The 22,801-nt window shown below is 46.6% G+C and overlaps 1 protein-coding gene across 5 annotated transcripts in view; it reads right to left on the reverse strand.

Annotated features, from left to right (window-relative positions):
* The window catches only part of PRR5L (proline rich 5 like), a 284,562-nt gene that overhangs the window by 131,969 nt on the left and 129,792 nt on the right, over nucleotides 1–22,801 (reverse strand). For all 5 annotated transcript variants that reach the window (XM_085643475.1, XM_085643476.1, XM_085643478.1 and 2 more), the window contains exon 5: nucleotides 12,417–12,474. In XM_085643475.1, coding sequence (XP_085499601.1) covers nucleotides 12,417–12,474 — 58 coding nt within the window. The remainder of the gene's footprint in view (nucleotides 1–12,416; nucleotides 12,475–22,801) is intronic.

The raw sequence follows: 22,801 nt of genomic DNA on the forward strand, positions 1-22,801 counted from the left end.
CTTTTGTGTCTGGGGTATTGACATGTTAGCAATTAACTGGATGCGATCTGGTGTAAGCTGCCTTCCCTCCTTGGACAGCGAGTGACCAAGATAAATAACTCGCTGAACACAGAATTGCAGCTTAGAAGGGGACACCTTGTGCCCCCTGTCGGCTAGGAAATGTAAAACTGTCAGAGAAGCTTTTTCACATTCTGGCTCGCTTCTCGCGGTGATCAGCAGATCATCGACATATTGAAGCAGTGCTGTATTGACTGGCATGTGGATACTGTCAAGTTCTCGTTTCAGTGCTTGGCTGTAGATGCTGGGGCTTTCTGTAAATCCTTGGGGAGCGCGTGAGAATTTAAAGCTGCGCCCATTTAAACTGAATCTGAACAAGTATTGGCTTTCCGGATCTATTGGGACGCTGAAAAAGGCATTCTTGAGATCAATTACAGTAAAGAATGTTGCTTCGGAATCAATTGCTGTCAATAACGATGATATATCAGGGACCACAGGGAATTGTGGTACAATACACTTGTTTAGTTCACGCAAATCAATAACCAATCGGTACACTGGTGGAGCAGTAGGATCAGTTCGTTTAAGAATCGGAATTATCGGTGAATTACATACATTGGAGTCTGTTTCTACAACTACTCCCTGGGCAATTAGCTCATCAATGATTTTCAGCAAAGCCACTACAGCATCATGCGGTAACTTGTATTGTCGCATTCGTGGTAGTACCACTCCTGCTTTCAGTGTGACTCGATAGGGTGTAATGTTCATGCAGCCAACATCCGTAGGGCCTTGTGCCCATAGATGTACTGGTAAAGTCTGTAGTCGGGGATCCATGTCTCTAGACACATAGTGACCTTTAAAATCACGTAAAAACAACCTTACTCCTTCCGGAGAACAACATATTATGGCTCCTAGTGCTTTCAGAGTTTTAATTCCTAACAGATTTTCTGGGCATGATTTAGTAAGCAATAAATCTGTAGTTCGTGTCAAAGGTCCTATCGTAAGTGGTAGAGGCTTTGATACTTCATTAACAATAGGTTTTCCCGAAAAACCAAGGGAAACATTTTGAGAGCCTGAGAGGGGTGCCCCTGGAACTTCACTACGTTTTATAGTTGTTCGACTTGCCCCTGTATCGAGTAAGAATTTTCTATCTTGACCTAATAATTCACTATGTACATAAGGTCCTTCTTGATCTACAGGAATCTCGATAAGTGGTAAGTCAACTTCCCTCTCTAGGCTGGTTCATGCGTATCGCTGGTATTCAGGGTATTCATACTGTGCAGTCTGATACAGTTGTCGTGTTGCGGTTTGTGTGGCAGTAGCAGGCAACGATGGTGCAGCTGGCACAAACTGTATGGGTTGCTGTGAGGCTGGCATGGACTGTTGCTGAACTGGCACGGACTGTCCATGCAGCATAGCTCCTTGTTCATTCTGATCTTGTCTAACTAATCGTGGTCTCTCCTTTGTAATGCCTGTAGCTATATTACGTTTCAGGACTGGACAATCGTGTACATGATGGCCCAGTTGTTTACAGTAATTGCAGGTTCCTTTTACAGGAACTGCAGAATCACCAGAATGTGTCACACTCTTTTTGTGACCATCTGCTGGTACTGTCTGAGAAACTAGCATTTTCATTTTTGTATCCTTCATGCGTCTATGCTCGTGTTCTTGTTCATCCCTAATTCTATTGTGATGATACTGTAACATTTGTAGCATTTGCGACGGAGTGTTACTTTGCCAGGTACTCTCGAATTTCAATATTCTATTCTTTACTGGAGGTAATGCATTTTCCACTAATTTTGTTACAAATAAATGTGGATATGAGTCACTACTTGCTTTTATACCACTATTTATACCAAAACATTTTTCAAATCGAGCATAATAATCGCTTGTGTCTTCATCTTGCTTTTGTTTGCAGGCTGTGATTGCACCCCAATCTTCCTTTTTTTGTAGTTAATAAACGTGGCAGTACCTGTAGTAGTAAACCTGGTAATAGTTTAACTTTATCCCCGAGCCCCGAACCTGCAGTTCGGCCCCTTTCTTCCTCTGCTAATGCTGTCCAGTCTATCTTTTGGTCTCCCACTTCCCACTCTTTTTCTTTCAGTTTTTCATAAATGCCAGCAGGCAAAAGCACCTTTAATATCGTCATAATATCAGGAAAGGTGTACTCTCCCATCAGTAACATGTCTTTAATTTCTCGGTGGAAACCCGCTGGGTCTTTATCATGGCTAGGTACTACTTTCTTCATTTCTAATAATTCCATTTTTGATATGGGTGTGTAAACAAATACACGGTGAAACTCATTGTCTTCGCCTTTTATTGGGTGCACTTCTCGTAAAGGATTTTGTCTATCCATGTAGTACGGTGCTCTTTCTCTGGGGGGCAGGGAGAGAGAATCTGGATTTGGATGTGGATGTGGATTTACAAAAAGGACGTACTGCTTACGTGACACTAATATCTCTTTAATTAGCTTGTTACTAGAACCTCTCCATCTGTACGTAAGTAGTTCCGTTAATATATCAGGTAAAGGACCAGGGTCAGCATGTTGGCTCTTATATAATATGAGGAGTTGCTGAATCATATAGATTCCAGCTAAACGTTGTTCATCTGTACTGAGATTGAGAAACGTGTGTGCTACGGTCTCATCACCATATTTTTCAGGACTAACGATCCAGTGAACGGCTGATCTGGCTAATTCTTGCTCATCCATGGAATCGAGGAGGTGGTAACCCCTTCGTTCTCGTAGTATTTTATCTGCGGCTTGAAACGAATGTTCAGGAGACTTCAGATTTATTACAGGCGTTGGATACGTTCTGCTATTATTTGGACATACAGAATGTATGGGATCAGAAAAACATCTAGTATTTTCACAGGATCTTCCTCTGCCTACATAGGCTATGGTCTCTGACTGTCTTGCAGAGTCCCCTGATTCGGACACTTCATCTTGCTCAAACTCGTCTGTTCCCAATCTTTCTGCATGAATACGTTCTATTTCTTTACGGATTTTTCGGCACATGGCTATTATACAATTTTGCTTATCGTGTCTCCCTTCTGATATATTCTGACTCCATCTTGTAAGAGTAAGCATTACGTTCATGTCTACCCCCGGACGATCTTGATTTCTGATCACACAGTTTATGAGGAAACGTAACAGTTCCCCCTGTATTTCTACTTTCTGGAATTCCATAGCTCTGTTAATACATCCTGGATCTCGTCCTGTTTGAACAAAATGATATATGTTATCCAGATGCGTAGTCATCCCTGGTAACCTTGCTAAATACTCTGCGGCTCGCCTAATACGTAATGATGCCAGGACCATTTCATCCTCTTTACCAACCACCGGGTCATATCTACAATTTACAAGGAGTTCCTTAAGCGTACGTTCATTTACGAACTTAGGTGTACGTGAATGTGCTGACTCTTGAAAGACAAGTTTATTTATTCTAGGTGGTGTAAAAGTACTGCTAGCACCTCCCGTGGCCCCATCTGGGGCGTCGGGTGTGAAAGGGTTCGTTGAACGTGACACAGCAACTATGGGTGTCGATACCCCTGTAGAGTCGACTGCGGAAACAGATGTGCTTGCCGAAACTTGCGTCGGGACTTGCTGTTGCACGGGGACAGATACCTGATCCTGACGTTGAACCCCTCCGCCAGACGGTCTATGTGGTGTGGCGTTAGCATACTCGGGGGCTGCATCATCTAGATATGAGGAAAGGAAAACGTCTTCTGCGGTTCTGGGACGCCCTTTTGGATGTACCTTAATTGGAAATAATGGGGGTGGCAAGTCTTTTGGTATCTCTGGAGCAGCCTTAGGTAATCCTTCGGCTAGAAGGGGATACATACCATTCATAAGAGCATTACTTTGTCTATTTACTTGTTCTGATTTCACTCGGATACCTTCCTCAATTAATAGATTTTCTTGAACTTTATTTGAACTTTCTTTACTCCTCTCTTCTTGTCTACGTGCTTTTTCTGTTCGTCTATGAGATTCTTTACGCCATAACTCGATAGCGTCTTTCTGTGACTGTCTGACCTTTCTTTTCCATAACTCTTCCTCCACTTTCATGATGCACTCTGCATCCCAGGTTCCCGCTATGGGCCACCTTTGACTTTCCGGTAATCCCTTGGTATAATCTACCCATAGATCAAGAAACAATATGGCATCTATGCCATGTTTATGGTACATGAAATGTCCTGGAGTGTCTCTAGGAGGAATAGGAACTGCTTCTTCAAGCACCCCTTTTCTGGTGGTAATCTGTCTTAACTTCGAGAAGAGCGGCATATTAACAACTGATCTGATACTTACTCTTGAACTTACTTAATACGAGAAACACAATAATGAACAGTGAACAATGAACAGTCATTCATACCACAATATGCAAGACATTTTCTGAATACTTTAAACATTAAACATTAAACATTTAATAATGGTCGACAATGATGACAGTCTGCCTAACTAATCACCACGCTGAATTCTTGACAATAACTGAATACTTCGGAATACTTGATATACTGCTAAACAGTACATATACACTGCTAAACAGTGCAGACCGGATTTGTGTACCCAAATCCGTCTTGACCGGCACAACCTATGTGCACGTCAACATGCCTCCCCGGCGATGGTACTCACCGAGTAGCTCCTTGAAACGGAAGGCCTCAGAGAATGGACAGGACTCGATAACTGCGGACATCGGACCCTCTGGACGTCGGAATTTCGGAAAACCTGGTGGGCCTCTGTATACCTCGGATCTTGCTCTCTCAGCTAGGCTCTGGTCGGGATACTTCGCACTTCTCACCGCCTCGTCTGGGTTGATCGCAGCCTCAGTCGCCCCCGCTTGACCGGAGGGAGCTTACAGGAAATCCTGCTGGTACGCGTTTATGGTCCGTCCAGCTGTGGCAGGAGACCGGGCCTGCAACGCACCGCCGGCGCGTGAGATGAGAAAGTGTCCCTGTTCGGGCGCCATTATGTGGTAAATAAAATAAATATTACCTGACTGAATTTCGTACGGAGTCTTAAAATAAAGTAAAATAGCTCAAAATAACAAGAGGCAGAATCCGTGGTATAAGAGGTTTTCTAATGGGCTTTATTCCATTCAAAATGGCCGACTCGAGTGGCGGCCTTCAGGTTCCGTCACCACGAGGGTTCAGGAAGTGAAGTACAATAACTTATTAACAGACATACATTTTTATAATAAGTGCATTACAATGAAACGAATGTAGAAGGCGTAACATTTGATAAGAAAAATGACGTAACAGTGACATAATCGAAACTAGGCGTAATAAGGAATAAAAGAAACATGATTGGTTAGAATTATCAGACATAGGTGGATCTATAAGATAATACTTGGCATAGATGCGCGCGCGGCAGCATGACGTGTAATTGACGTGTAACTAGGGGGTGAAGGGGACTTGACATTTAGCTCTACATGTGGAGACGAGAAGTCTGGGGTCAAGTCATCCTAATCCCAAATCATATCTAACATCCTATGTTTAAAGAACTATGTTATCCACAAGGAGGAGACTCTCGGACAGAATCTATTCTATACTGACTGTGTGCGTGTACAAGCGTCTAAGTGTCTATATGAGATGCGAGGGGCAGAAAACTTTCCATAGCAACAGGGCTATGAATCACTTGCATGAAGACAGAGAAGCCTGGCCTTTTGCTTGGTAACTGGAGGAATGTTTACTTAAACTACTAGGCAAGAATGCATCGGCTGAAGAGCAAAATAGATAATTCGAAGGTGAAATACAACTTCTTGGCAGACAGGCGAAAACTGGCCGAGGCAGGCACCGTTAGCTGCACAGAGAGTAGGACAAAGTTCATGGATACAGATGCGAGCTCAAGCTGAAGCTGTCAGAGACAGAGAGCAGGGAAAGGCTTTGAGGACAGAATCGGGCCTACTCGCCTGAACTGTAAAAATGGAGTAACTTGGCCATATAAAGTCGGTGGCCTTTTATACTTAGGAATCGAATATCCAGCCCATTGATGGCGGATCTGACAGAGAACATGTTGACGGTAGACACACATATGTTTGCGTCTTAGAAACTGGAACTGGAGGGAACATACATGTACTTGTAACATGCATATAGAACCGTTGGGGTCCAAGATAGGGGACATAACTGACCAGGAAAATCCACATTTCCACACTGTGACCCAGCAGGGCTGCTCTTCATTTCACAGCCGCTCTTGCAATAATACACTTTTTAAACTACTTTTGATCTGTGTAATGCCTGATAAACCTTCTAAAGACAGGGATCCGACAACACCTTCACCCGCAGTGGAACAAAGACCAGAGCGCCTCGGACCCGAGACCAGAGGGGACAGTGGCCTGGACTGGACAGAGTCCAACAGGGTTCTCAAGAGAACCGTGGAGCGATGGGGTAACACCTCACACCAACAATCTGGGCAGAAAAGGAAAGCAGGACACGGAAATGTGCAAGGGTCCTCGGGATGAGCAACACTTCTCTAGTAATGAGGACTCGTCTGGGCCTTCGGCTGGGCAGAAACAATCCCCAAGGGAGGAGGTCATTTACAGCTCGTGGAAGTAGAGGGTCAGTGGATTCCTCAGCAGATACTGACAACCAGGGAGAAGATCTGAATGAGAGCCTGTAGGGCTACATGTGAATGACTGCCTGTAGGCCAACGTGTGAATGACGACCTGAAGGCCTACTTGTGAATGACGGCCTGAAAGCCTACTTGTGAATGATGGACTGTAGACCTACTTGAGAATGACGGTCTGTAGACCTACTTGTGAATGACAGCCTGTAGGCCTACTTCTGAATGACAGCCTGTAGACCTTCTTGTGAATGACAGCCTGTAGGCTTACTTGTGAATGACGTACTGTAAAAGTACTTATGAATGACAGCCTGTAGACCAACTTGTGAATGACAGCTGTAGGCCTACTTGTGAATGAGGGCCTCTAGGCCTACTTGTGAATGACTGCCTCTAGGCCTACTTGTGAATGACGGCCTGTAGACCTTACTTGTGAATGGCAGCCTGTAGGCCTACTTGTGAATGACAGCCTGTAGGCCTACTTGTGAATGACAGCCTAGAGGCCTACGTGTGAATGATGGCCTGTAGGCCTACTTGTGAATGACAACCTGTACGCCTACTTGTGAATGACGGCCTGTAGGCCTACTTGTGAATGACGGCCTGTAGGCCTACTTGTGAATGACAGCCTGTAGGCTTACTTGTGAAGGACGTACTGTAAAAGTACTTATGAATGACAGCCTGTAGACCAACTTGTGAATGACAGCTGTAGGCCAAAGTGTGAATGAAGGCCTGTAGGCCTACTTGTGTATGACGGCAGCAGACCTTACTTGTGAATGATAGGCTGTAGGCCTACTTGTGAATGAATGTTTAATAAGTCTTTTTAAACGTTTCTGGTTTTTATGAAATTTATTTTTTATTATGGTCAATTTTTATGAAACTGCTTTTATGATCTGTTTGCAAATAGATCGAATAAAGATTTAATGAATGAATGGATATTCTTCCAAGAAGTCTGAGGGGCTCCCATGGCACGAGGGGGGCCTCACAATGGAAGCGCCTCCCCCCCCCCCCGCCCCCACGGCCTTTTGTCTGTGACCCAGCAGGGCTGCTCTTCATTTCACAGCCGCTCTTGCAATAATACACTTTTTAAACTACTTTTGATCTGTGGAATGCCTGATAAACCTTCTAAAAACAGGGATCCGACAACACCTTCGCCCGCAGTGGAACAAAGACCAGAGCGCCTCGGGTCCGAGACCAGGGTGGACAGTGGCCTGGACTGGACAGAGTCCAACAGGGTTCTCAAGAGAACCGTGGAGCGATGGGGTAACACCTCACACCAACAATCTGGGCAGAAAAGGAAAGCAGGACACGGAAATGTGCAAGGGTCCTCGGGATGAGCAACACTTCTCTAGTAATGAGGACTCGTCTGGGCCTTCGGCTGGGCAGAAACAATCCCCAAGGGAGGAGGTCATTTACAGCTCGTGGAAGTAGAGGGTCAGTGGATTCCTCAGCAGATACTGACAACCAGGGAGAAGATCTGAATGAGAGCCTGTAGGGCTACATGTGAATGACTGCCTGTAGGCCAACGTGTGAATGACGACCTGAAGGCCTACTTGTGAATGACGGCCTGAAAGCCTACTTGTGAATGATGGACTGTAGACCTACTTGAGAATGACGGTCTGTAGACCTACTTGTGAATGACAGCCTGTAGACCTTCTTGTGAATGACAGCCTGTAGGCTTACTTGTGAATGACGTACTGTAAAAGTACTTATGAATGACAGCCTGTAGACCAACTTGTGAATGACAGCTGTAGGCCTACTTGTGAATGACGGCCTCTAGGCCTACTTGTGAATGACGGCCTCTAGGCCTACTTGTGAATGACAGCCTGTAGACCTTACTTGTGAATGACACCCTGTAGGCCTACTTGTGAATGACAGCCTGTAGGCCTACTTGTGAATGACAGATGTAGGCCTACTTGTAAATGACGGCCTGTAGGCCTACTTGTCAATGACGGCCTGTAGGCTTACTTGTGAATGACGGCCTGTAGGCCTACTTGTGAATGACGGCCTGTAGGCCTACTTGTGATTGACGGCCTGTATGCCTACTTGTCAAAGACGGCCTGTATGCCTACTTGTGAATGACGTCCTGTAGATCTTACTTGTGAATGATAGGCTGTAGGCCTACTTGTGAAGAATAGCCTGTAGGCCTACTTGTGAATAATAGCCTGTAGGCCTACTTGTGAATGACAGCCTGTAGGCCTACTTGTGAATGACAGCCTGTAGGCCTACTTGTGAATAATAGCCTGTATGACTACTTGTGAATGACGGCCTGTAGACCCTACTTGTGAATGACAGCCTGTAGGCCAACGTGTGAATGACGACCTGAAGGCCTACTTGTGAATGACGGCCTGAAAGCCTACTTGTGAATGATGGACTGTAGACCTACTTGAGAATGACGGTCTGTAGACCTACTTGTGAATGACAGCCTGTAGGCCTACTTCTGAATGACAGCCTGTAGACCTTCTTGTGAATGACAGCCTGTAGGCTTACTTGTGAATGACGTACTGTAAAAGTACTTATGAATGACAGCCTGTAGACCAACTTGTGAATGACAGCTGTAGGCCTACTTGTGAATGAGGGCCTCTAGGCCTACTTGTGAATGACTGCCTCTAGGCCTACTTGTGAATGACGGCCTGTAGACCTTACTTGTGAATGGCAGCCTGTAGGCCTACTTGTGAATGACAGCCTGTAGGCCTACTTGTGAATGACAGCCTAGAGGCCTACGTGTGAATGATGGCCTGTAGGCCTACTTGTGAATGACAACCTGTACGCCTACTTGTGAATGACGGCCTGTAGGCCTACTTGTGAATGACGGCCTGTAGGCCTACTTGTGAATGACAGCCTGTAGGCTTACTTGTGAAGGACGTACTGTAAAAGTACTTATGAATGACAGCCTGTAGACCAACTTGTGAATGACATCTGTAGGCCAAAGTGTGAATGAAGGCCTGTAGGCCTACTTGTGTATGACGGCAGCAGACCTTACTTGTGAATGATAGGCTGTAGGCCTACTTGTGAATGAATGTTTAATAAGTCTTTTTAAACGTTTCTGGTTTTTATGAAATTTATTTTTTATTATGGTCAATTTTTATGAAACTGCTTTTATGATCTGTTTGCAAATAGATCGAATAAAGATTTAATGAATGAATGGATATTCTTCCAAGAAGTCTGAGGGGCTCCCATGGCACGAGGGGGGCCTCACAATGGAAGCGCCTCCCCCCCCCCCCGCCCCCACGGACTTTTGTCTGTGACCCAGCAGGGCTGCTCTTCATTTCACAGCCGCTCTTGCAATAATACACTTTTTAAACTACTTTTGATCTGTGTAATGCCTGATAAACCTTCTAAAAACAGGGATCCGACAACACCTTCGCCCGCAGTGGAACAAAGACCAGAGCGCCTCGGACCCGAGACCAGAGTGGACAGTGGCCTGGACTGGACAGAGTCCAACAGGGTTCTCAAGAGAACCGTGGAGCGATGGGGTAACACCTCACACCAACAATCTGGGCAGAAAAGGAAAGCAGGACACGGAAATGTGCAAGGGTCCTCGGGATGAGCAACACTTCTCTAGTAATGAGGACTCGTCTGGGCCTTCGGCTGGGCAGAAACAATCCCCAAGGGAGGAGGTCATTTACAGCTCGTGGAAGTAGAGGGTCAGTGGATTCCTCAGCAGATACTGACAACCAGGGAGAAGATCTGAATGAGAGCCTGTAGGGCTACATGTGAATGACTGCCTGTAGGCCAACGTGTGAATGACGACCTGAAGGCCTACTTGTGAATGACGGCCTGAAAGCCTACTTGTGAATGATGGACTGTAGACCTACTTGAGAATGACGGTCTGTAGACCTACTTGTGAATGACAGCCTGTAGGCCTACTTCTGAATGACAGCCTGTAGACCTTCTTGTGAATGACAGCCTGTAGGCTTACTTGTGAATGACGTACTGTAAAAGTACTTATGAATGACAGCCTGTAGACCAACTTGTGAATGACAGCTGTAGGCCTACTTGTGAATGACGGCCTCTAGGCCTACTTGTGAATGACGGCCTCTAGGCCTACTTGTGAATGACAGCCTGTAGACCTTACTTGTGAATGACACCCTGTAGGCCTACTTGTGAATGACAGCCTGTAGACCTACTTGTGAATGACAGCCTGTAGGCCTACTTCTGAATGACAGCCTGTAGACCTTCTTGTGAATGACAGCCTGTAGGCTTACTTGTGAATGACATACTGTAAAAGTACTTATGAATGACAGCCTGTAGACCAACTTGTGAATGAGGGCCTCTAGGCCTACTTGTGAATGACTGCCTCTAGGCCTACTTGTGAATGACGGCCTGTAGACCTTACTTGTGAATGACGGCCTGTAGGCCTACTTGTGAATGACAGCTGTAGGCCTACTTGTAAATGACGGCCTGTAGGCCTACGTGTGAATGACGGCCTGTAGGCCTACGTGTGAATGACGGCCTGTAGGCCTACGTGTGAATGACGGCCTGTAGGCCTACTTGTGAATGACGGCCTGTAGGCCTACTTGTGAATGACGGCCTGTAGGCCTACTTGTGAATGACGGCCTGTAGGCCTACTTGTGAATGACGGCCTGTAGGCCTACTTGTGATTGACGGCCTGTATGCCTACTTGTCAAAGACGGCCTGTATGCCTACTTGTGAATGACGTCCTGTAGATCTTACTTGTGAATGATAGGCTGTAGGCCTACTTGTGAAGAATAGCCTGTAGGCCTACTTGTGAATAATAGCCTGTAGGCCTACTTGTGAATGACAGCCTGTAGGCCTACTTGTGAATAATAGCCTGTATGACTACTTGTGAATGACGGCCTGTAGACCCTACTTGTGAATGACAGCCTGTAGACCCTACTTGTGAATGACAGCCTGTAGACCCTACTTGTGAATGACAGCCTGTAGACCCTACTTGTGAATGACAGCCTGTAGACCCTACTTGTGAATGACGGCCTGTAGGCCTACTTGTGAATGATGGCCTATAAGCCTAGTTGAGGTCCAAGGTTTACAAGAACCTGTGGATGAAAGTAGGCTAATGAAAGCAGATGTAGATGAAAGCGTGCTTTCCCTGGCAAGCCGGAGAAAGATAAAATAAAGATTTGGGAATTGTATTATCTATCATAGATTGAACTTTATCGCGGGAATGTGTACAATGAATTCACGTAAGACTGAGCCTGTGGAGTTTTGTGTCTGGGTCTGTAGAGGGACTGGAGGGTCTTCAGTAGTTTATGTTCGCTGTGTTCACACGTTCATACCACAATATAAACTGTTCTTACTCCTGGGCCAGTGTGACGTTTACATCTCATTGGCTGATGCCCGCGCTGAATTGGACCACACCATTGTCCTCCTTCCTCTAATTAGCTTGCAGGGGAGTAAGGGGATCGTGGTCATTGGTGCACACGCGCAGTTAAAGGTAGGTGTGAACAACAACTCGACCTTTCTTACTTTTGTAGGTTTCAGAAGAGAGAGTTGCATCCGCTCATGGTCAGTTTTCAGAAAGTACACAGGACAAGAAAACCCGAGAAAGAGAAGCGAATGGAACCCCCCGCCCGAGCACTGCTGCCTCCCCCTCGGTTCTCGTCAGGCGCGCGCCACATGCCTCGAGTTAGTGCTGGAAAAAACAACTCTTTTCAAGGCGCACGCCACATGCCTCGGGTCACTCCGGAAAAAACACAGCTCTTTTCACACGGCCACAAAACACTGAACACTAGCAAAGCACGGGGCGCCGATCTGTGTACAAGCAGCGCGCGGCCCTCCTCGTGCTGGGCGGTGAGTCACTGGGAGGACGGGAGGCTCCGGGGCAATGCCTTGAACCCGGGGCGACCTCAGCAAGGGGGCGGGACCCCACACTGACCACAGCCTCACTCACCTTCATACAGCTTCACTTTTTCCTCCAACACCATCAACCCCTTTGCAAGAAGCTGGTTCTGAAAACAAACCGAAGGAAAACCAGGTTACTAGCGCTGAAAGAATACTGGCGCTATAGTGAGCGTTTCTTAGCGCTCCAGAGACTTGGCAGCATGTACTTTGAAACTTTTTGAGGTCAGGGTTCAGGGGCTCCCCGGAATACTCCACCACCTGTACTTACTTTGAAGCACTGACCACACACGGTCGCAAGCTTTGCCCTTACATTTTTTATTCATTAATTCATTCAGGGTGTTTTATATGGCGAGAACAAGACTCGAGGGTATCAGAGTGCTGCACATATGATTGAAAGAGCACAAAGCTAGACAAATAACTGAAAACATGAAGGAAATCAACACCTTAACTAAAGCATTGATCAAAAGCTGTAGGATCAAATCAAATGGATATGGCGTGTTGTAACAGAGCCTGTGAGTTACATGTCAGTCATTCATTTATGAGGCGCTGTGCTGGACTCTCCAAGATGGTTTCCCGAGTCTGCTCTGAGCTCCATCCTTTCCAGTCACCAGGGGGAACTATGTTTAAGTGACGTCCACTGGGATGCATGTGCTTTTGCCAATACTTAATTTGTGTAAAAAAAAAAAACAAAAAAGTGCCAGGGCTCCTATCGGGATGCCAGTGCACTTTGCACCACATATGCTATGCTGCCACTAAAAGTAACAACACAACTACTAGCCGTCACACTCCTACACGTGTGACAATTCGGACCATGCCCCCAAAGCGATAAGAATAGCTTGGACAGCAGGTGACTCATGTTTAATGAATATGTAATTAATACTTAACTGTTGCTATGGTAATTTCTAAATTAGCGACACAACGCCACTCGTGGCAGACTGTCAAGCTCTGGTGTTGAGAATGAAGTGCCGGTGCCAAGCACCAGAAACCTCCGGCTCAAATCAAGCATTGGCTTCTGCGCTGTATTTGAATTAATGCCATTGTGGCGTCCAGTGCATCAAGGGGACAAGGTCTCGGAAACTTTATGAGAGGAATCAGTTCATTGGGAACTTTTTCACCTCTTTTTTGAAAATGTGGGTCAATGGGTTTGACCGAATCTTGGTTGGGAGGAAGTCCCAGAACCTAATCCTGAACAAGCATTTGCAATGCAATAGGTCTCGCATTTGTGAGAGTTTGAGCTATTGGCATTGTAAATGACCACGCCTTTTTTATTTATGTGTTGGTTTTTAAAACATAAATAAAAGACATTTCCTTTACAATACCAATACCTTAAACTCTCGCAAATGAGAGACATATTGCATTGCAAATGCTTGTTAATAGTGCTTGCTATCATCGATGTTGTCATCCAGAAGCTCTCTAAATCAAAAGTGTTTTTATTTCCCAACTCTTTGGTGGTTGGTTTTTTGCCAACATAAGGATGAAAAGCAGAGGCAGCCCAATTTTATGCGACACAAAAACACACTGTTGGGACGGGCAAGTGAAGCATCTGAAGCAAATGATGCAGAGAATTGTGACAGATCCACAAAGTAAACATAACACGGTAGGGGAAAGTGCACAAACAGATGCCCTTAACAGAATTTGAGCTTCGGCTGTAATCATTAGCAAATCACTATCTAGTAATTAAAAATAATTAAACAGCGATCTCAGAGGGGCGGTGGGGGGAGAGAAATAAAAAAGAAACACAGTTGGGATGGGCAAGTGAAGCACCTGAAACAAATGATGCAGAGAATCGGGCAGGAGCCACAAATTAAACATAATACGGGAGAGGGAAGTGCTAAAACGGACGCCCTTAACAGGTTTGGAGCCTCGGCGTTGGCTGTAATTACTAGCAAATCACTCTATTAATTACAAATGAATAAATAAACAGCGATCTCTGAGGGGCGGTGGGGAGAGACAAATAAAACAATTAAAAACAAAACACACAGTTGGGACGGGCAAGTGTAGCATCTGAAACAAATGATGCAGAGAATTGTGCCGGAGACACAATGTACACATAACACAGGAGGGAGAAGTGCAAGAACAGACGCCTTTAACAGGGTTCGAGCCTCGACATCGGCTGTAATTATTAGCAAATCACTATCTAGTAATTAAAAATAAATAACTAAACCGCGATCTCGGAGGGGCGGTGGCGAGAGACAAATAATTAAAAATAAACAGCGATCTTTGAGTGGCGGTGGGGAGAGACAGATAAAACAATTTTTAAAAAGACACTGTTGGGGCGGGCAAGTGTAGCATCTGAAACAAATGATGCAGAGAATCGCGCGCGAGCCACACACAGCCAAAGTGAAGAACGAAAGTCCAAGATAGCAGCGCCCTTTAGAAGAACAAGCAGGAAGTGGGATAAGGGAAGGGGTGGCAAATGGTGTGCACTTTCTCGGTCGCTTTGATGTTCTCAGTGGCCGCGCGGCTCACTGAGAACATCAAAGCGGCCGGGAAAGTGACCAGGCAGGCTGCCAAATGGTGCGTGCGCCCGGCGCACATGCACTGTAGTTTGCGGCCTGAAAGCACTGGTTTCCACTTCCAAATCCCCCTTTTACAAAAGCTCTCGCGAGAGCAGCGCTAATGCGCTGGCTCAGGCGAGACCTAAAAAGGAGTGGGTGTACATTTTTTGTTTTCTGAATCTGGGAAGTTCTAGCCTGACATCGTTGGCGCTTCTGAGGGAGCAGCTGCCATTCCGTTTATGTATGGTCTTGGCTCTTATCAGGGCCGGACTGGCCGTAGCAGGTACCGGGCGTTTCCCTAGTGGGCTGCCAGGGCGGGGGCCAGTTTTGGGCCTATGGGGCCATTTTTGGTTACCAGGGACTGGCAATATGGGCCCCCTGTACCAAAATCGACCGAAACCGGCCCTTGCAGACAGCTTGGCTGCACCCCCCTGTCCCACAGGAGGGCAGCTGAGCAGTTTGCCAGGGCCGATTTCGGTTCCCAGTCCGGTCCTGGCTCTTATGAATGTGTTTAGTGAGTTTCGTCCCCCACAGTTTTAACCAGGAGGTAGAGACGCGTAGCTGCCGGGCTTTGTCTGCAGTTTCCAGCTTTAAAACTGTAGTAAGGTTTGCAATGGAGGGTAGACATTTATCAAGTGAGCTAATTGTGTTTTGCATCTCTTGTGGTGAAGCAGTGGTTAATTTGAACCGGTGGTTCCCGGTGTTCAGCACCGGCACTTGGTCATCAATACCAGCGCTTTTCATGAGCACCAGTTAAGGACATATTCATTTATGGTAGGCACCGGGGACTAAGTGATTTGCCCAGAATCACAGGATGTTGAGCCAACGAAGAGACTCGAGCCAATACGCCACATCCTCTCGCCACTTTCATGGTTTGTAGCTGGTTTTGTTTTAGGCAGCGCTAACAGGAGAAATGGGCTGGTGCAAGCTGCCTCCTGGAGCCCCTCAGCCTTATGTTTTTTTCACAAATGAATCACTGTGAGGAGAGCAGTGCCAGCGGCCTGTGGCACCTTCAGCACAGTGTTCCCAGCTGTACCCTAGCCATACTCCTGCTCTAGGACTCCGACAATGCGGCTACTTTTGCTGGTTTCATCACATGACAGCCAGTACTTACAGCTTCCGTGCAGGGTCCCCGCTGGACCCTAAAGTTGCTGACCAGAGACACATTATGATTCTTACTGTACTTGCGACTGCTTATGAGCATTGCAAATAAAAGATATTGCCGTTTCCTAAAGGAACAGTATGCAGTTCATCGACATCAAAAGGATTAAGTGCCGAGTCCGCCCCTTGTACGAATTACATTTAACCCGCAAGTCATACCGAGATGTCAGCGAGTTATCAACTCTTGCAGCTATGTCGCTTTAAGAGTGATCAACGCAGTTACTCTTTTCACCACCTCTTCTATAGGCGCCACCATCACTCAAGCAGCAGCCGGCGCTGAGGGCCGTGGCACCCCCACTGTACTACCGAGCCGAGGGCCGGGAGGGGCACGCGCAGTGCTCGCTTGAGGGCGCGTCGCATCAGTACCACTAAACTGCCTCTTCCGCTGGGAGGGCGTGCAAGCCACAGCTCCCCGGGGCCCATCTGGACTAGATCACACTGGCTACTGTTCTTTCGTGTCCCAGCGCTTCAGCTGAGAGGCAGTGCCAGGCGTCTGCCAGCCTTCCAACAGAGAAAAGAAACAAGGGGAGAAAAACATGTACATTACACTCATCTCTGGCACATGGCTCGAAAGAAAGGGTTATATTCACACACAAGCACGCTACACTCAACCCTGGTATTGGGGGGTCTCAAATGTTTATATTCAGACATGTACACCACACATCTCTGAGATGGGATGGAGGGCTCACAAGAAATGTTTTTAGTCACAAACATGCACGCCACACTCCTCACTGGCAAGGAAGGCCCACAAAGGTTTCATTCACAATACAACCTTCATTTGCACGGGGAGCTCACAGGGAACTTTTATATTCACAAACATGCACACTACGCTCCTCTCTTTCACAGGGGCTCACATTAAAGGGTTTCATTCACAAACATGCACACTACGCTCCTCTCTGGCACGGAAGCGCACAAAGGTTTTTATTCACAAACATGCACACCAGACTCCTCTCTTTCACAGGGGGCTCACAATAAAGGGTTTCATTCACAAACATGCACACTACGCTCCTCTCTGGCACGGGGGCTCACAAAGGTTTTTATGCACAAACATGCACACCAGACTCCTCTCTTTCACAGGGGCTCACATTAAAGGGTTTCATTCACAAACATGCACACTACGCTCCTCTCTAGCACGGAGGCTCACAATAAAGGGTTTCATTCACAAGCATGCACACTACGCTCCTCTCTTTCACAGGGGGCTCACATTAAAGGGTTTCATTCACAAACATGCACACTACGCTCCTCTCTGGCACGGAAGCGCACAAAGGTTTTTATTCACAAACATGCACACCAGACTCCTCTCTTTCACAGGGGCTCACATTAAAGGGTTTCATTCACAAACATGCACACTACGCTCCTCTCTAGCACGGAGGCTCACAATAAAGGGTTTCATTCACAAGCATGCACACTACGCTCCTCTCTTTCACAGGGGGCTCACATTAAAGGGTTTCATTCACAAACATGCACACTACGCTCCTCTCTGGCACGGAAGCGCACAAAGGTTTTTATTCACAAACGTGCACACCAGACTCCTCTCTTTCACAGGGGGCTCACAATAAAGGGTTTCATTCACAAACATGCACACTACGCTCCTCTCTGGCACGGAAGCGCACAAAGGTTTTTATTCACAAACATGCACACCAGACTCCTCTCTTTCACAGGGGGCTCACATTAAAGGGTTTCATTCACAAACATGCACACTACACTCCTCTCTAGCACGGGGGCTCACAAAGGTTTTTATGCACAAACATGCACACCAGACTCCTCTTTCACAGGGGGCTCACAATAAAGGGTTTCATTCACAAACATGCACACTACACTCCTCTCTGGCACGGAGGTTCACAAAGGTTTTTATTCACAAACATGCACACCAGACTCCTCTCTTTCACAGGGGGCTCACAATAAAGGGTTTCATTCACAAACATGCACACTACGCTCCTCTCTAGCACGGGGGCTCACAAAGGTTTTTATTCACAAACATGCACACCAGACTCCTCTCTTTCACAGGGGGCTCACAATAAAGGGTTTCATTCACAAACATGCACACTACACTCCTGTCTAGCACGGGGGCTCACAAAGGTTTTTATGCACAAACATGCACACCAGACTCCTCTTTCACAGGGGGCTCACAATAAAGGGTTTAATTCACAAACATGCACACTACACTCCTCTCTAGCACGGAGGTTCACAAAGGTTTTTATTCACAAACATGCACACCAGACTCCTCTCTTTCACAGGGGGCTCACAATAAAGGGTTTCATTCACAAACATGCACACTACACTCCTCTCTAGCACGGGGGCTCACAAAGGTTTTTATTCACAAACATGCACACCAGACTCCTCTCTTTCACAGGGGGCTCACAATGAAGGGTTTCATTCACAAACATGCACACTACGCTCCTCTCTGGCACGGAGGCTCGCAAAGGTTTTTATTCACAAACATGCACACCAGACTCATCTTTCACAGGGGGATCACAATAAAGGGTTTCATTCACAAACATGCACACTACACTCCTCTCTAGCACGGGGGCTCACAAAGGTTTTTATTCACAAACATGCACACCAGACTCCTCTCTTTCACAGGGGGCTCACAATAAAGGGTTTCATTCACAAACATGCACACTACACTCCTCTCTAGCACGGGGGCTCACAAAGGTTTTTATGCACAAACATGCACACCAGACTCCTCTCTTTCACAGGGGGCTCACAATAAAGGGTTTAATTCACAAACATGCACACTACACTCCTCTCTAGCACGGGGGCTCACAAAGGTTTTTATTCACAAACATGCACACCAGACTCCTCTCTTTCACAGGGGGCTCACAATAAATGGTTTCATTCACAAACATGCACACTACACTCCTCTCTAGCACGGGGGCTCACAAAGGTTTTTATGCACAAACATGCACACCAGACTCCTCTCTTTCACAGGGGGCTCACAATAAAGGGTTTCATTCACAAACATGCACACTACGCTCCTCTCTGGCACGGAGGCTCACAAAGGTTTTTATGCACAAACATGCACACCAGACTCCTCTCTTTCACAGGGGGCTCACAAAGGTTTTTATTCGCAAACATGCACACCAGACTCCTCTCTTTCACAGGGGGCTCACAATAAAGGGTTTAATTCACAAACATGCACACTACACTCCTCTCTAGCACGGGGGCTCACAAAGGTTTTTATGCACAAACATGCACACCAGACTCCTCTTTCACAGGGGGCTCACAATAAAGGGTTTCATTCACAAACATGCACACTACACTCCTCTCTGGCACGGAGGTTCACAAAGGTTTTTATTCACAAACATGCACACTACGCTCCTCTCTTTCACAGGGGGCTCACAATAAAGGGTTTCATTCACAAACATGCACACTACACTCCTCTCTTTCACAGGGGGCTCACAATAAAGGGTTTCATTCACAAACATGCACACTACACTCCTCTCTTTCACAGGGGGCTCACAATAAAGGGTTTCATTCACAAACATGCACACTACGCTCCTCTCTGGCACGGGGGCTCACAAAGGTTTTTATTCACAATCATGCACACCAGACTCCTTTCTTTCACAGGGGGCTCACAATAAAGGGTTTCATTCACAAACATGCACACTACGCTCCTCTCTTTCACAGGGGGCTCACAATAAAGGGTTTCATTCACAAACATGCACACTACACTCCTCTCTTTCACAGGGGGCTCACAATAAAGGGTTTCATTCACAAACATGCACACTACGCTCCTCTCTTTCACAGGGGGCTCACAAAGGTTTTTATTCGCGAACATGCACACCAGACTCCTCTCTTTCACATGGGGGCTCACAATAAAGGGTTTCATTCACAAACATGCACACTACACTCCTCTCTAGCACGGGGGCTCACAAAGGTTTTTATTCACAAACATGCACACCAGACTCCTCTCTTTCACAGGGGGCTCACAATAAAGGGTTTCATTCACAAACATGCACACTACACTCCTCTCTGGCACGGAGGCTCACAAAGGTTTTTATTCACAAACTTGCACACCAGACTCCTCTCTTTCACAGGGGGCTCACAATAAAGGGTTTCATTCATAAACATGCACACTACACTCCTCTCTAGCACGGGGGCTCACAAAGGTTTTTATGCACAAACATGCACACCAGACTCCTCTCTTTCACAGGGAGCTCACAATAAAGGGTTTCATTCACAAACATGCACACTACACTCCTCTCTAACACGGAGGCTCACAAAGGTTTTTATTCACAAACATGCACAGGACACTCCTCTCTCGAAAGGGTTTTATTCACTATCAAGCACTCTCTGACAAAGGTTTGTATTCATAAAGGAGATGGTGCAGACTCGGTAGTTTCGAGTCATGGCTCACACCTGCTTGTTAGCATGGGTTTAAATCAGTGGGGTGAGGTCTTAGGTTCCCTGGCTGTCCACCCTACGGTAACATCCGTTCTAGCAAAGTGCATTTCTTCGAAGTGCAGTCCCCGCTAGAAGTGACTGCTCTGTGGTGAAACCGCGAACATTTCGAGATCGGCCGATGCTTTCGGAAGTCAGGCTGGCCCAAAACCGGCCACACCTCGGGCGCCTGCTGTTTATAATACATACCATACAGCCCTGCATGCAGTTATTAAAGCACCACATCTCGAATATATATTTAACGTAAAGGACTGCAGTTGGCCAGTTACTACTTCCAAGGAACAAAACAAAGGCTGTAAACTTTGGAGGTTTCCTTTACTGTTCAACTGTCAAGATGTGTACGACGTTTCCATCAAACTACTGTGAATACCAGTGGCTGGAAGGCAAAACTAACGTGCAAATATAACAATAACCGGGTGTGTGGAGAGGGAAAACCCCGTGCCATTTCTAAGCGCTACTGTGTGTGAAATAAACAACTCCTGCTCGGGAACCCTGACGCCGGGGCGGATTCTGAGAGCAGGGGACCGTGGACAGACACACATGCACCTTCCCAGGACACCCATTTTTGAAGATAAGCCCCGTGAAGTGTTTGAGGGCCTTGCACCTCGTCTTCTTGGCGCTGAAGTAAGATCGGCTGCAGTAAAGGAGCACAGAATCGATAGGTTGTTCCTGATACAGGGGGACACCGGAATGCACTCGAACAAAGGACAGGAAGGGATGTTCGATTGTCCAAGGAAAGCACCACCTTCCTCCGTGGAATTTGCTCTTTTGGGTAAATTCTCACCTGCGAGCGCCCTTGCACACGACAGAGTGGAGGAGGGGTGGTGGTTGTGAACTGCTAACCTACCATCATTAGTTGAATAGAAGCAAACCAAGACTACAACTCCCACAATGCATCAGACGATCACACAAAAGCTTAGGGGTGGGCACAGTGTCCTTGATGACCTGGGAGGAGATTGTCACTCTTAAAGCTGCACAGGAAGTAAAGGGGATCCACCCCGATCCCTGAAACTGATCCCCGAGATCCGGGATCCGGGTCAGCATCAATGACGTGCTCTGTCCTTGTGCAATTGGCTGACACCAGGACATATTTAGGGAGGTTTGCACTTTGCCTTCATTCGTGTTCAGAGTAACAGCCTGCAGGAGGCGATGAGTTATGGATGGGCTCAACACAAATGCCTCCCTTAAAGTGCCACCAGCACCCCCTTTGTCCAGGTCTCATCCTGGCTAGGGGGTAGCTGGAACTTAGCACCTGGATGCCAATGCCCCGTAAGAAACAAAACACTCTGCTTGTACTCTGCATAAGTGCTTAAAAGAAAAACTATTATTTGTGGGAAAGTTTATGTTTCAAAGTTGAGTCTGTAAGAGATGACGTGCGAGCTGTAAGACGCAGGAAACCATGGACAGAGTGCCAAGGCACCTTCACCCAACACCAAGATTAAAAGATCAGCCCCCTGAGGTAATTAAACTAACTACTTACATAACACTCGCTGGTAAGTCTTTATTACTACCCAAAGTAATGCTACTATGGTTCAAACTGTTTTTACTCATGCCCATGCTGCACGTACATGGCCTACAACCAATAGGCCGGCGAGGAGCCATTCGCCTTACAAATACAACTTTTATGCAACTCAAGCTTCCCACGACTAACCCTCGCATAAACCCAAGGCCGGCGGATCAAACACCAATGAATGACCGGGTCAAATCCAAGGTAATGGTACTCTGTGATGGCCGGGTCTGGTGTCTTAGTGGACTAATATGTCCACAGTAGGGGGCTGTGTTTGACCTCATGGCCACTGGTTCAAATCTTAGCAGGTCCACTCAGCCTTTCATTCTTTTCAGGTCGATAAAATGAGTACTGTTGTGTCGGGTAACAAAAAATACCTGTTATTCAGTGCCAAGAGATTTTCTGGGTGGACGTGTGCTTTACAAACACACATTATGTTATTAGAACAAGGCACCGTATAGCTCCGACGTGCCAGGTGTGGTGTCCAGGAGCTATAACATGGTATTACCTGGGAAATGTTACCTGGAATGAGCCACAGCACTTTGAGGTATTTGGAGAGGAGTAATTTAGTCGTTCTCACATGCTAGAATCCGTATGGAAGGGTCCAACCTAGTCACGTGTGCTTTTAAATTGCTGTCCACAGAAGGGGATAATCTCCATGGCTATTATGTCTCTCATAGCTTTTTAGACCAAGCCTGTAATGTAGGCAAACTGCTTTCCCCCGATTATGCAAATATTGCTTGGATCCAGGGCTTAATTTGTGCAATAAAAAAAAATGCAAATGTTATCGTCAGGAGGCCACTGCAGCCTGCACCACACATTGACCTATGCTGCCAATGATAATGACAACACAACTACTGCACA

Source organism: Triturus cristatus, chromosome 3_1 (genome assembly GCF_964204655.1).
Source record: "Triturus cristatus chromosome 3_1, aTriCri1.1, whole genome shotgun sequence".
Classification (NCBI taxonomy): Eukaryota; Metazoa; Chordata; class Amphibia; order Caudata; family Salamandridae; genus Triturus; species Triturus cristatus.